General features: G+C 46.5%; 1 protein-coding gene across 6 annotated transcripts in view; it reads right to left on the bottom strand.

Annotated features, from left to right (window-relative positions):
• LOC137521841 (chloride channel protein ClC-Kb-like) overlaps positions 1–15,993 on the bottom strand; it is a 104,485-nt gene that overhangs the window by 4,431 nt on the left and 84,061 nt on the right. For all 6 annotated transcript variants that reach the window (XM_068241636.1, XM_068241637.1, XM_068241639.1 and 3 more), the window contains 6 exons: positions 8,909–8,978; positions 8,383–8,493; positions 6,018–6,231; positions 4,207–4,340; positions 3,117–3,217; positions 1,451–1,534 (listed from right to left, as the gene is read on the bottom strand). In XM_068241636.1, the coding sequence (XP_068097737.1) occupies positions 1,451–1,534; positions 3,117–3,217; positions 4,207–4,340; positions 6,018–6,231; positions 8,383–8,493; positions 8,909–8,978 (714 nt within the window). The remainder of the gene's footprint in view (positions 1–1,450; positions 1,535–3,116; positions 3,218–4,206; positions 4,341–6,017; positions 6,232–8,382; positions 8,494–8,908; positions 8,979–15,993) is intronic.

A 15,993-nucleotide genomic window follows, 5' to 3' on the forward strand; every position in this document is an offset into this window, starting at 1 on the left:
ATCAGAGACAGACCTACAGGTAGTGTTAGGTAATAGACGGACATATCAGAGACAGACCTACAGGTAGTGTTAGGTAATAGACAGACGGACATATCAGAGACAGACCTACAGGTAGTGTTAGGTAATAGACGGACATATCAGAGACAGTCCTACAGGTAGTGTTAGGTAATAGACGGACATATCAGAGACAGTCATACAGGAAGTGTCAAGTAATATACAGTCGGACATATCAGAGACAGTCATACAGGAAGTGTTGTGCTATAGACAGGCAGGCATATCAGAGACAGTCATACAGGAAGTGTCGGGTAATAGGCGGACATATCAGAGAAAGTCATACAGGAAGTGTCGGGTAACAGACAGGGAAACATTTCACAGACAGTCATACAGGAAGTGTCAGATAATAGGCAGACATATAAGAGACAGTCCTACAGGAAGTGTCAGGTAGTAGGTGGATATATCAGAAACAGTGGTACAGGAAGTGTCGGGTAATAGACTGGCAGACAGTTTAGAGACCGTCATAAAGGAAGTGTTGGGAAATAGACAGGCGGGCGGACATATCAGAGACAATCATACAGGAAGTGTTGGGGTAATAGGCAGGCAGACATTTTAGGGACAGTCATACAGGAAGTGTCGGGAAATAGAGAGGGGGACATATCGGAGACAGTCATACAGGAAGTGTTGGGGTAATAGGCAGGCGGACATATCAGAGACAATCATACAGGAAGTGTTGGGGTAATAGGCACGCAGACATTTTAGGGACAGTCATACAGGAAGTGTTGGGAAATAGACAAGCGGACATATTAGAGACCATAATACAGGAAGTGTCGGGTAATAGACAGGCGGATATATCAGAGACAGTTATACAGGGAGTGTCATGAAATAGAGAGGGGGGACATATCAGAGACATTAATTCAGGAAGTGTTGGGGTCATAGACAGGCCGACATATTAGAGACAGTCATACAGGAAGGGTCGGGTAATAGACAGGCGGACATTTTAGAGACATATATACACGAAGTGACGGGAAATAGCCGAACATATTAGAGAAAGTCATACAGGAAGTGTCAGGTAATAGCCGAACATATCAGAGACAGTCATACAGGAAGTGCCGGGGAACAGACAGGCGGACATATCAGACAGTTATACAAGAAGTGTAGGGTAATAGACAGGCGGATATATGAGAGACAGTCATACAGGAAGCGTTGGGTAATAGAAGGTGGACATATCAGACAGTTATACAGGAAGTGCACTGTAGGGTAATAGACAGGCGGATATATGAGAGGCAGTCAGTCATACAGGAAGCGTTAGGTAATAGGTGGACATGTGAGGTGAGAGACAGTCATACAGGAAGTCCTGGGTATTAGACAGACAGCAGACAGATATATTGGATACAGGAGGGCAGAAGGAGGACACAGGAGAGCCCAGCAGACCGGCTGGCGGTCGGACACCCACCTCATGTAGGGAGGTGCAGGAGGACAGCTGGAAGGTGACGGGATCAAAGCTGCAGCCATCGCCCAGGGTACCTCCACACGGGACCTGCATGTAAAACAACAGCATATATGTCAGGACTGCATGTCAGGAGGAAACACAGAATATTCTACAGAGCTGGGAAGCTGGTTCTCCTAATGGATAAGGCCAAACTTTTGGAAGTACAGTATTTATATAGGACTGACATATTCCGCATCGCTGTACAGATTATATTGATTTTTCACTGACTGTCCCTCAGAGAGGGGCTCACAATATAATTCCTACTATAGGCATATGTCCATCGTAGTCTAGGGCCAATTTACAAGAAGCAAATTAACTCATCTGTATGTTTTTGGGATGTGGGAGGAAACCGTAGTAGTGCCCGGAGGAAACCCATGCAAACGGCAGAAAATTCCATGCAGATAGTGTCCGGGCTGAAATAAGAACTGAGGACCCAGAGTTGCAAGGCAAGTTAACTACTACTCTGCCACCGTGCTGCCCACTGTACTTGTCAGGGAAACTGGGAAACATGCAAAGAAAAGTATGTGTGAGGTTACATGAGAATGTTGAAGTTTTCCCTTATCTGTGCTAGGATGACAACTGTCGTGAACAAACTATCCATCAGCCATCAGGATTCAGTGCTGTCAGCTGCTAGGAATCATGGAAAGTGTAGATCTATGGGTAACACACAATTAGGGTAGGAGGCAGCATCAGCCACTCTCAATAGCTCAGCTGCTAGAAATGTGTAATGGAGATGGAATAATGATGCCTTCAGAACATTCAGAAATATGTATTTTATCTGTATGCTTTAAGTATTTTGAGCAAAAAGTGCTAGGGCTAGCCACAAGGCCAGGAGATAAGGTCAGAGTTTGGCACAGGCCAGGAGATGAGGTTAGGGTTAAGTACAAGCCAGGAGATAAGGTTAGAGTTTGGCACAAGCTGGGAGTTGAGGTTAGGGTTAAGCACAGGTCAGGAGGAGAGGTTTGGGTTAGGCAAAGGTCAGAAGATGAGGTTTGGGTGAGGCACAGGACTGGGGCAGAAGTTGGGGTGAGGCACAGGCCAGGAGATGAGGTTAGGTTTAGTCACAGGCCAGGAGATGAGTTTAGGGTTAGTCACAGGCCAGGAGATGAGGTTAGAGTTAGTCATAGGCCAGGAGATGAGGTTAGGGTTAGACACATGCCAGAAGGAGAGTTAAGGGCTAGAAACAGGCCAGGTGATCATGTTAGGGTTAGGCACAGGCCAGGAGGAGAGGTTAGGGTTAGGCACCGGCCAGGAGATGAGGTTAGGCACAGGAGTGGGAAGAGGTAGGGTTAGGCAATGGAGCGGGGGAGGTTAGAGTTAGGCACATGCAGAGAGATGAGGTTAGAATTATACATGGTGATGGTTTAGAGGCAATGGAGGAATTTAGAAAATAGCCCAAATTTCTCCCCACCAAAACCTAGCATACCAGAGGTGGTGCAGTGTAAATGGAGAAGATACTGATGGTTCATCTGACATCACAGGGGGAGGAGACACACAGGTAAAGGAGACAATAAGGCCTTGGTGTGGATTGTTGGATTCATGCAGGTGATATTCCAGCAGCTCACATGACTGCAGTCACAGCACAGCCACCTGTAACACATCCAGTGAGATGGCTCTGCTGTCCACTTACCTTACCCTCCATGGTCCTGGCAGGATCCTGCTGGGACTCATGTGTCTCCAAGAAACGGATGAGCTGAGAGCGCTTCACGGTGCCCATCAAGACACGAGACTCTGCAGAGAGACAGAATAAAGTGTATGTCATCTCAGGATTGTCCTGATCCTCACACTCCATCTCTGAGCTAAACGGGGTGAGTTCTCAGCATCCTCGGGGTCTGAATCATAAAATAAGAACTCAATACTCAGAGGTGGAATCAGAGAATTTGAAATCAGTATCCTCAGGGGTGGTATCAATAAACAAGAGCTGAGGCCTTGGCACTCTCAGGGGTGGAATCAATAAATAGTAACTCCAGCTTCAGCATCCTCAGGAGCAGAATCAGTAATAAATCCAGCCTCAGCTTCCTCAGGGTCTGAATCAGAAAATATTAACTTCAACCTCAGCATCCTCAGGACAGAATCAGTAAATAATAACTCCAGCCTCAGCAGCGAAATCAGTAAATAATAAATTCAGCTTCAGCATCCTCAGGGGTGGAATCAGTAAATAATAACTCCAGCCTCAGCATCCTCATGGGTGGAATCAGTAAATAATAACTCCAGCCTCAGCATCCTCAGGGGTAGAATCAGTAAATAACAACTCCAGCGTTAGCATCCTCAGGGGTGGAGTCAGTAAATAATAACTCCAGACTCAGCATCCTCGGGACAGAATCAGTAAATAATAACTCCAGCCTCAGCAGCGAAATTAGTAAATAATAAATTCAGCTTCAGCATCCTCAAGGGCAGAATCAGTAAACAGAAATAACTCCAGCCTCAGCATACTCAGGGCTGGAATCAATAAATAGTAATTCCAGCCTCAGCATCCCTAGGGACAGAATCAGTAAATAATAACTTCAGCATCCCCAGGGGCGGAATCAGTAAATAAACTCCAGCTTCAACATCCTCGGGGTAGTAAATAATAACTCCAGTCTCAGGAGGGGAATCAATAAATACATATGGTAGCTTCAGCATCCTCAGGGGCGGAATCAGTAAATATGAACCACATTCTTTTGGCTTAATACACACACAGACTGACACACAAACATAAAGATACACACAGCCCTTATTACCTGAGTTGTCCACCACAGGATATTCAGCATTATCTGATGATGTAATAACCTGGAGGACATCTTCGAAGGTGGCACCACTGGCCAGGGCCTTAAAGTCTGTCTTCATATACTCCTTGGTGGTCACTTTGTAGGAGCTGCAGAGGACATGGGACAAGAGTGATGACAGCTGATGTTGATGATGTACATAGGGGTCATTTTCACTGAAATCTGCTGGTTTTACATAAAATCTCCAGCTCATCCTTGCATTAACTTATTTGCATCATATTAAAAAAAATACATTTTTCTTTTTATAACTGTAAAAAAAATTTGCCTGTTGCAGCAGATTATGGGGCCCTTGTTCCTCCTCACTGACAGACTGCCTCTTCTTAATCCTTCCCCTCTCCCTCCCACAGTTAGAAATCAGCCCGCCTCCAATCACATGACCACCGCAGGGCATGTTATAGGGAAGCGGGTTTTACAGCAACCTCCAATATAACCACACCTCCCTAATCACGCATAGTCTGAGCCACTCCCCCGCGGTTCCCATGTTCTGACACTGGAGGGAGACTGATGAGCCAGGAGAGTGCTGGGAGGGAGAGCTAAGGATCTGTCACCTGCTACACCAAGAGTTTTATAAAGCTTTATCTTAATTGGTCCTAATTGTCACCCGAAATTCCGCTACCCGGCTAACCCAACTAAATGATATACTGACTGACAATTAACACTTTCAACAAGCACTATGATTAATCTTATTATGCTGCAAAACCTGACTAACTTAGTAATATAAGATTACATTAAATGTATTTGTACCCGTTATTACAATAATTTTTGTTTAAATTATGTCCCTAGTACAATGTATGGCGACAATATATTATTTTGAAATAAATATGTGTTTTTTCTGTTTTGTGGTTTTGTTTTGTTTTTGTACTCAATCAATAATTACAAGCCCTTATTTGCAAAAATAACAGTAATATACCTTCATAACATACATAGTAAAAAAAAAAAAAAAAAAAAAGCTAAATCCCTATTGTAACAATTTATGTATTTTTTTTTTTTTTTTTAATGCTGTGCTTTTTTTAACAAGTGTTTTATTTTGGAAACTATGGGGACAGGGGTTGAAGGAATCAATTTATTTTAATTAATCAATATTTTTTTTTACAATATTAATCTAAAAATTATTTAGTCAGCATTTGCTGACTTTCCTCTTTCTGATTTACATTATGTAATTTATTACTAGTGGTGACATGTTTAGTCAAGTGATCTCTGTGGAATGTTTGTTACTGAAAGTTCTGTGCACAGAGGGAGATGCTGCTTGCTTGGTACTTGGAAAAAAAGCTGTTATTTTCCACAATGCAACAATGTTCACAGACAGGAAATTGACATGGCCATGGCCCTGACAAACTGTACGAGGGGTTTTCACCACAATATCAGCCATACAGAGCCCCCTGATGATGATTGGGAGAAAAGATTAAACATTTCTGGTGGGAAAGGGGTATCAGCTACTGATTGGGATGAAGTTCAATCCTGAGTTAAAGATCCTCTTTAAATATCACATTTGGAAGGAGGTGACCCCTAAAAATAGAGTAATGTGCAGAGTGTATTAGAACTGACCAATCAAATGTTAACTTATATATTATGTTTTCTCATGTTTGCTGCAATCTGATTGGTTGCTGACAATCACTGCAAAAGGTGCACAGTAGCCATTTGTGTGGAGTGACTGTTTTAGTAGGAAATTGGTACATTTAGCATCTTATTGCTTTTTTTTTGGGGGGGGGGGGCAGGGTCTGTATTTGAGGGTCTCAAAACTGGCAGCACAAATCCACGTCTCTCACTTTATCTGTCGGCTGCGGATCCGGGGCAGGTAGGGGAGTTTCTTGACGATAATGGTCCCATCGTAGAAGGAGGGCTGGAATTTCTGGGTGATGGCGTTGGCGACGAGGACGGACAGGATCACCGGGAGGATGTGCGCTATCTGACCGGTAGCTTCAAACGCCAGCAGCGCCGTGGAGAGGCTGTGAGTCACTGACCCGGAATACGCTGCGGCTCCTGCGAATACAGACCAGAGTCACAGGAGAATGAGCCCCTCTCCCCCTCAGTGTGCAGCTGGGAGGAGCATCAATATGTAAATTATCCTAAATTAACATATTCAGACACCAAATATGCTGAAACAAAATTGTACATTCCTGTCAAGATTCCTGAGCTGATGGGTGGAGGCTGGATAACTATTCCTCCTAATAGAGTATTCTGTCACACAGAGACCATGCAAAACCCCTGCGTTCCTCAGCTCCCAGCTCTGCACACCTGTGACACCCATTACCACCCCTCCTTCCATCACCCATCATCCCCTGCAGGATTTCTATATCTTTTGGGAGCACCGACAATGAGATCTCTGCAGGGCCGGTTTTCTCATGCAGCAAGGAGAAACATTTGCATCAGGTGCAGAGATTAATGGGCAGCATGTTTGTACTGTGTTTACACTAACAGCATATAGTCAGAGTAGGAGGAGAGGGAGCAAGGTAAAGAGTTCATCATTAGGAAAAAGCAGCTTGTTGTGCTGTGTGAGGAGTCTGACAGTGAGTGAGGAGGGGGGAGGCAGGAGAACAGCAGTGTTTCATTTGACTTGCAAAGCAGAAGGGAGGAGGTGGCACTGCTGTCCTGACTGAGGAGGAATGGAGTGGCTGAGGGTGAATAGTTTGTTTGTCACAGCCAGCCAGTGTGCTATTGTGTTAAGCTGCAGCATGTCATGTGAGAACATTAAATGAAGCAAAGTAAATTGTGGGGTGCTGCGTGATCATTCCAAATCAGGAGGGGGGGCGGGGGGGGCGCTTCCTCGCAAGTTTACTTCAGGCAGCAAAAAGTCTAGAACTGGGCCTGGATCTCTGTGTTCCTGGGCTCCCAGCTCTGCACACATGCAGTGCCCATTAACCTCCTTAGCGGTAACCCCGTGCTACATACGGGATAGCCGCCACGGAGGATCACATGGCCCCAGGACTTAAAAAAAATAAACAAATGGTGCAATACGCTTTAGCTAGCGTTTCGCTAGCTAAGCGTATGCACAAAGTTGTCCCCCGCGATCGCCCATAATAGCCGCCGGTATACGTACCCCCCAGCGTTCCCATGCCGGCACAGCCGCCCAATCGGCTCCAGGTTTCGCGATGACGGCGATCGGGATTGCGGCTGACATCATGAGGTCATCTCCGATTGTCGCCATGGCAACGCCGGAAGCCGATCAGGAAACTGCGATTTGCGTGGGATCGTGGCAAGGTATGTATAGCCGGCGGCAATCGGCGGTCATGGGGGGGACCGGAGCACCCTTGTACATACGCTTAGCTAGCGAAATGCTAGCTAAAGCGTTCAAAAAAATGTTGGGGGGGGGGGAAAACCTCCTGACGGACGCAGCCTCAGAAACTGTGTACTGCCAAGGGCCAAGGGGGTTAATAGCCTTTTCCTGCTGAATTCATCAATCTCTTGGACCCTCTGAAGGTTGCTGTGTAATTCTCCTCTCTCCTCCCGCCTGACCTGTATTCTACTTTTTCTACCCTCTTTTTTCTTCTTGTTTTTTCTTGGAGCAAAAAAAAAAGGAATACATATCTGGTCGCATCTCTGAGTATTCTCTGTTATCTATATAATTCTCTTTGTTTCTCATCACCTGTGTCTGATAAACCCTCACTATAAAGGTGGCCACTAACGGTCCAATTTCTAGCGAAAAATCGTTAGAGCAGTCAGAAATTTTGATCGGATTGGTTGTAAATAATCTCCGTTGGTGGACACAATCGATTATGAACAAGTGAAAAAAATGTCGTCCGAATGAATTTTCGTCGAACCAAAATTTGGATTTTCTTGTTGGTTGTGATAGATAGGAAGTAAAGATTGGTTCGTTGATGGTGTAGTGAACGATTTATTACAATATTTCACTTCCGATCAGAATTTCTGATTCCTCGAACGATTTTTCGCTAGAAATTGGACCGTTAGTGGCCAGCTTAACTTTACTCTATAAACAGGTACTGTTAGCAGAGCAGCAGAACTGGAGAGAGCTCAGGATACGCTCAGTTTCAGTTTACGATATTTTAATGACATCACGGAATAGTGATTTGGAGAAACAGAGTCATGTATTTAAATGACATTCATATTAGTGCTCAGATTTGCCTAGATTGGGATTGGCGGGTGTGTGGGCAGCATTAGATAATCGGCTCTCACCTGCCAGTGCGTATCCGCCAGGGAGGACCGGATTGATGACTCCATCGGAGGTGATGCCATCCGGGAAGATGTACGCCACCGTCTCTCCCACCAAACGTCCAATGGCGGCTCCTGTGGATGGGAGGAGTCTTTCATACCCGCCCAGCAGGAAATACATTGAGAATACATGGAAACATTGCCCCGCCCACATCAGTATAGATGATGGATGGATGGATGGGTAGATCGTTACATAATAGACAGATAGAGAGACGATAGATAGATAGATAGATAGATAGATAGATAGATAGGCACCACCCTCCGTCCCCAGACCCATAGTGGATATTTTGCCGTAAAAAGAATGCAGAGATGATTAAGATAGGGGCTAGGGCAAGATAGTAGATGTGGGGCCCCCTTGTAGTCCTTTTGGTAAGCTGAAGTGTAGAGAGGTCAGAGAAGGTGGCAGGTGGGCCCCCTGACACCCACTAGGCCCCGAGCACCTGCCTAGGTTGCCTGGTGCATGATCCTGCTCTGACAGGATGGCACTCACCATATATGAAGACTGGCATGAAGTACCCGGCTGGCATCGGCATAGTGGTGGCCAGAATAAACATCCAAAACTGCAGAGAAAACAATCACAGAAATAAAACAGAAGCAATATTGTGTAAAGCCATGCATGTTGGGGGGATGGGGAGGGGGCATGTGCAAAGAGGGGGAGCGGGATGCCCAGAGCATGGGGGGCATATGCAAAGAGGGGGAGCGGGGTGCCCAGAGCATGGGGGGCATATGCAAAGAGGGGGAGCGGGATGTCAGACGAGTATCTGGAGGGATGCAGACATGACACGCGCCCCAGGCGACCTCCCTCTTCAATCATCAGGCCCCCCCTAAGTCTAAGGGAATAACAATCATCCAGCAGCCTGCCCTTCTCAGCCTTTGTCATATATCTACATTACAAGCTATTGAGAGGTGAGCTCCGAAGTTTTCCCTCACTCCCTAATAGAGATCAGGTCTCAGTCCCCTGAGATAGCAGCAGATGCTCCTGGTCTGGAGGTTACAAGATCTCACATCCATTCAGCTCTGTCATTCACACATTCCTCAGCCTTATCTCAGTGTGCTGTTTACTTACTTTTATTTATGGCACTCTCTGCACTTTAACCATTACGCTGCTGGCATCACTGTGGCCAGATTTAACAACCTCTCTCTTGTACAGTATACCTTAGTTGTTAAAAGCTAATCTTTTCAGATGTGTCATAGACATTTGATCTGCATACTAGGGTCTATGGCAGGGATCACACTTGTTTTTCAGTTTTCAACTTTTTCTGCGCACATTTTCTGCACACCAAGTGTGTTTCTATGCAGAAAAATGTGTGCTTTTTTCACAACGGCTAATGTAATTGATACAGAAAACTGACAAAATGTGCACAATTATCATGCAGAATGTCAGGTTTTTTTCTGTGCAAGAAAAACACATTAAGTGTGAACTAGCCCTTGATTAACATGAGTTTTCAGTTTTTCTGTGCAGAAAACACTTATGAAAACAGTCAAGTATGTTCCCTGCCTTAAAGGGGAACTTCAGCCTAAACAAACATACTGTTATTAAGTTACATTAGTTATGTTAATTAGAATAGATAGGTAATATAATCTTTTTCCCACCCTGTTTTAAAAGAACAGGCAAATGTTTGTGATTCATGGGGGCTGCCATCTTTGTCATGGGGGCAGCCATCTTTTTGGTGGAAAGGAGGTGACAGGGAGCAGGAGACACAGTTCCAACTATCCTGTGTCCTGATAACCCCTCCCAGCTGCGCACACTAGGCTTCAAATGTCAAATTCAAAATGTAAAAAAAAATTGCACCAAAACAGCAGAACGAGAACAACAGCATCAGAAATCCCATCATGCTTTGCACAGCATAAGGGGAAAACTGCCTGGGCAGTTTTCTTTTGTGCAGCTAAAATTGAGGCTTGTATAAGAGAAACAAAGTTCTGATGCTGTGAAACTGTTAAAGAAACACCAGGGCTTTTCAGTGCTGCTGAGTCGATTTTTAGTCTGGAGGTTCACTTTAAGCGCCCTTGAGGCTGTGCACTCCCTCGCCACCTCCCCGGGTGGCTCCTGGCCCCTACAATATGGCCCAAAAATCTGACCAGGTCGCAACGCTCCTGATCGTAAGAGCACAATGGGATAGTGCGCCTGGCCAGGCCACGCATGCGTGACGAAGGACGACTCGCCCAGGCTTTCAGGCCGTATTACAGGGGACAGGAGTCACCCGGGGAGATGGCAAGGGACTGAGTAGCCTCAAGCCTCAGGTAAGTATGGTATCAGAGATACAACAGAAGATATTGGCAGTGCTTCCAAATGCAGGCTGTACCCGAGTTGACCAACTGCATAGATGTGCAGATTACACAGCTTGCATTCAAAACAGATTGAGCAACTTGAGGACGTTAGCTTCCAAAAACAGTTTGCACACAGATTGTTCATTAGTAGACTCTTCCACATTGTTGACGTGCCCTCACAGAAGGGACCTAACCACTGTACTATAGATCCAAAGATGTCTTTCATCTCAGGTACACTTTAAATTCACCCTTTCCCCCCTTTTTTTTTGCTCAGAAAACTCATAATAAATCAGTGAGAACGTAAGAAGCCATTCCCATGAGAGCCTGCGGGGGAGCCAGTATCGGTGCCAGAGGGGCCTGGGCTCTCTCATGTCTCCTAATGAGGCTTTAATGCCTGGAGGTGGATTTATTCAACGAGACGGGATCCCTGGAGACGCCGAATCACCGGAGAGGAGAATCCGGAATACGACATGAATAGAATCGGCAGAACTGCAGAGAACGCAAGGCTCAATTCCCTAAAAATTCTAAAACCTACTGGAGGCATAACGGTAAAAAAGGCACCCGGTAAAAAGGGTGCCTGAAAACAGCCGCTAGTAGAATATCAGTAAAAGTACCGATATTCTACTACTTGAAGTGACACTGAAGTGAAAAAAAAACTCATGAAATAATGAATTGGTTGTGTAGTAGAGATGTCCCGAACGGTTCGCCTGCGAACGGTTCCAGGCGAACTTTGGGTGGTTCACGTTCGCCTGTGAAGGCAAACTTTTGCGAAGTTCGATTCGCCCCAAAAAGGTCCATTAGGGACAACTTTGACCCTCTACATCACAGTCAGCAGGCACATTGTAGCCAATCAGGCTACGCTCAGCCCTGGAGCCCCCCCCCCCCCTTATATAAGGCAGGCTCTCGTGGCCATGACACTCACTCGTGTGCCTGCTGCAAATAGACAGGCTAGGGAGAGCTGCTGCAGATTTTTTCTCCTAGGGAAAGATTAGTTAGGCTCTTGGCTTGTGTTAGCTTGCTCCTGGCTGATTGTTATTGCTAAAATAGCACCCCACAACAGCTCTTTTGAGAGATAATGTTTTCCTGATGTGTTTTTTTTTTGTGTTGCTCACTGACACTGACATTATACAGCCCTATCTGTTGCAGCTGGACCTTGGTAATTGTTATTACTGTGCCAGCCAGGCCCTGGCTAACTATCTATACTGGGACACCTACCTATGCCTACCTAACTACTGGGGCTCCTACTTACCTATACGGGGACACTTACCTACCTACCTATACTAGGGGACCTACCTATGCCTACCTACCTATACTGGGACTCCTACATATGCCTAGCTAACTACTGGGACACCTACCTATGCCTACCTACCTATACTGGGACTTCTACCTATGCCTAGCTAACTACTGGGACACCTACCTATGCTCACAGAAGCTCTTTTGCATAGATAACAACTGGAGTTTCTTAACTCTTCCTGTACTGGAAACAACATGAGACTCTTATATCTGCTGCTAATGTTTTATTTCTTAGCTGTACTACACATACAAATCATTATATCATAAGTTTATTTTCACTTCAGATTCCCTTTAACCACCCTGGCGTTCTGATTAAATCGCCAGGGTGGCTGCGGGAGGGTTTTTTTTAAATAAAAAAAAAACTATTTCATGCAGCCAACTGAAAGTTGGCTGCATGAAAGCCCACTAGAGGGCGCTCCGGAGGCGATCTTCCGATCGCCTCCGGCGGCAAGAGATAACACGGAAGGCCGCAATGAGCGGCCCTCCGTGTTTCGCTTCCCTCGTCGCCATGGCGACAAGCTGAGTGACGTCATGGACGTCAGCCGACGTCCTGACGTCAGCCGCCTCCGATCCAGCCCTTAGCGCTGGCCGGAACTGTTTGTTCCGGCTACGCTGGGCTCGGGCGGCTGGGGGGACCCTCTTTCGCCGCTGCACGCGGTGGATCGCCGCGCTGCAGCGGCGATCAGGCAGCACACGCGGCTGGCAAAGTGCCGGCTGCGTGTGCTGCTTTTTATTTGGTTGAAATCGGCCCAGCAGGGCCTGAGCGGCAGCCTCTGGCGGTGTTGGACGAGCTGAGCTCGTCCAGACCGCTCAGCAGGTTAATTACAATAGTAAAATATTGGTAATCTTTACCAATATTTTACTATGATCTAACCTAACAGTACTACCGATGCATAACCCTAAGAAACCCCTGGTAGTGTCTAACTAGAGATGGCTCAAACCTCCAATTTTAGATTCGCGAACCTCGAACGCGAACTTCCGCAAAAGTTCGGTTTGCGCGAACTTTCGCGAACCGCAATAGACTTCAATGGGGAGGCGAACTTTCAAAACTAGAAACATTTATGCTGGCCACAAAAGTGATGGAAAAGATGTTTCAAGGGGTCTAACACCTGGAGGGGGGCATGGCGGAGTGGGATACACGCCAAAAGTCCTGGGGAAAATCCGGATTTACCGCACAGCAGCGTTTTAAGGGCAGAAATCACATTGCATGCTAAATTGGAGGCCTAAAGTGCTTTAAAACATCTTGCATGTGTATACATCAATCAGGTAGTGTAATTAGTGTACTGCTTCACACTGACACACCAAACTCACTGTGTAACGCACCGCAAACAGCTGTTTGTGTAGTGACGGCCGTGCTGGACTGGTGCGCACCATGGCGAGAGTGCAGGCGATAGCGATTTTCAAGTCCATATGGTCGCCGGGCTGACGTAGCTCAATGACAGAACAACAGTTACTGTCCAGCTGATCGAATGAAGCAACGACCTTATTATCTTGGGTGTGCCCCCCCCCCGACACACTCATATAGCAGGCGGTCATTGCTTCATTGTGATACGCAAGCCACTTTACCGCAGCAAGGTAATGATCACGAAGGGGAATTGACACATGTACTTGCCTTTTGTTTTGTTTTTGCAGCTGCAGTGCAGCCAGAAAAATTAGGCAGGCATGTACACACACCAGAAAAATTATCATTGCAAAATTCAGGAATCCGCAAGGAGTCCTGGATTCTGTTGGTGGTGGCGGAAAAGGCAGTCAAGCAGCCTGCAGGCAGAGATGCTGTGTGGGGAAAGTCTTAGTCTTGGGGCAGGCAGTCACACGGCGTGCATGCAGAGATGCTGTGTGTGGGGATTGACTTAGTCTTCGGGCGGGCAGTAGCCCTCCGGGATCCATGCCTCATTCATTTTGATAAAGGTGAGGTACTGAACACTTTTGTTACCTAGGTGACTTCTCTTCTCACTGACAATGCCTCCAGCTGCGCTGAAGGTCCTTTCTGACAGGACGCTTGAGGCAGGGCAAGACAGAAGTTGGATGGCAAATTGTGACAGCTCTGGCCACAGGTCAAGCCTGCGCACCCAGTAGTCCAGGGGTTGATCGCTGCTCATAGTGTCTACATCCAGACTTAAGGCCAGGTAGTCAGCTACCTGTCGGTTGAGGCGTTGGTGGCAGGGGGGTAGCAATAGGGGTTGCAGAGGTTGCGAACGAATCGGGGCCCTTGGGCAAGAGGGGCCCCGAAGGGCCCTCCCTCAACTACAATATTAGCTCTCTATTGGTCCTGTGCTCATAATAATCACTTCTATAGATACTTTGAATAGCAGTAATCATTGACAAACTGTTCCCCATCCCCTTCTTGCACCTCTAATACTGTAGTTGCCATTGGCAGGTTTTGGTTCGCCGCATCAATTGTTATGTATAGAGTGCTTAGGGGGCCCATTGTAAAACTTGCATTGGGGCCCACAGCTCCTTTGCTACGCCACTGGTTGGTGGAGGGTGGATCCGGAAGAGCTAAGGCGAGGCGTTGGACTAAAGAACGTCTGCATGTCCGACATCACCATGAGATCGCTGGAGCGTCCTGTCCTTGCCTGCGTGGACATGGGAGAAGGATTACTGGCAGTGGTACCTTTATTCCGTTGTGCTGTGACATCACCCTGAAACGCATTGTAAGGCATAGTTGCCAGCTTGTTCTGCAAGTGCTGCATCCTTTCTGCCTTCAGGTGAGTTGGTAACATCTCTGCATTCCATATCTTAATCAAGAGTGATTAAGATGTGGAATGCATTGCCACAGGAAGTCGTTATGGCAAACTCTATACCTGCATTTAAAGGGGCTTAGATGCTTTCCGTGCGTTGAAAGACATCCATGGCTACAATTACTAGGTAATGCCTAATGATGTTGATCCAGGGATTTTATCTGATTGCCATCTGGAGTCGGGAAAGGAATTTTTCCCTTTTGGGACTAATTGGACCATGCCTTGTAAGGGTTTTTTCGCCTTCCTCTGGATCAACAGGGATATGTGAGGGAGCAGGCTGGTGTTATACTTTGTACTGGTTGAACTCGATGGACGTATTATTATTATTATTTAGTATTTATATAGCGCCAACATATTACGCAGCGCTGTATAGTGTATATATATATATATATCTTGTCACTAACTGTCCCTCAAAGGAGCTCACAATCTAATCTCTACCATTGCCATATGTCTATATTATGTAGTGTGAGTACTGTAGTCTAGGGCCAATTTTAGGGGGAGCCAATTAACTTATCCGTATGTTTTTGGAATATGGGAGGAAACCGGAGTGCCCGGAGGAAACCCACGCAGACACAGAGAGAACATACAAACTCTTTGCAGATAGTGCCCTGGCTGGGATTCGAACCAGGGACCCAGCGCTGCAAGGCGAGAGAGCTAACCACTACGCCACCGTGCTGACTTATGTCTTTTTTCAACCAAAATAACTATGTAACTATGTGCTTATACCGAGGGTCTAGTAGCGTGGCCACCCAGTACAGCTCATTCCCCTTGAGTTTTTCCATACGGGGGTCCCTCAACAGGCTGAACAGCATGAGAGACGCCATCTGCACAAATTTGGATGTATATCTATCTCCTCTTGCTCTTCCTCAGTGATGTCAGGTAAGTTCTCTTCCTCCCCCCAGCCACAAAGAATACCACGGGAACGTTGAGCAGCACAAGCCCCCTGCGACGTCTGCTGCGGTTGTTCTTCCGCCTCCTCCTCAAAAAAAAAAACCAACCTTCCTCATCATCTGACTCCTCTTCCCCACACAGCTCTTCCTCCTCCTCCTCCCCCCTCTGTGCTGCCACAGGTGTTGAGGAAACATCTGGTTCTGCTGAGAATTGATCCCACAACTCTTCCTCCTGTTCCTGTACCCTGTTCCTGTTCACGCTCCTCCACAGCTTGATCCACCACTTTATGCATGGTGCACTCTAGGAAGAAAGCATATGGGATCAAGTTCCTGATGGCACCTTCACTGTGACTTACCATGTTTGTCACCTCCTCAAACGGCCG

Source organism: Hyperolius riggenbachi, chromosome 6, assembly GCF_040937935.1.
Source record: "Hyperolius riggenbachi isolate aHypRig1 chromosome 6, aHypRig1.pri, whole genome shotgun sequence".
Lineage (NCBI taxonomy): Eukaryota > Metazoa > Chordata > Amphibia > Anura > Hyperoliidae > Hyperolius > Hyperolius riggenbachi.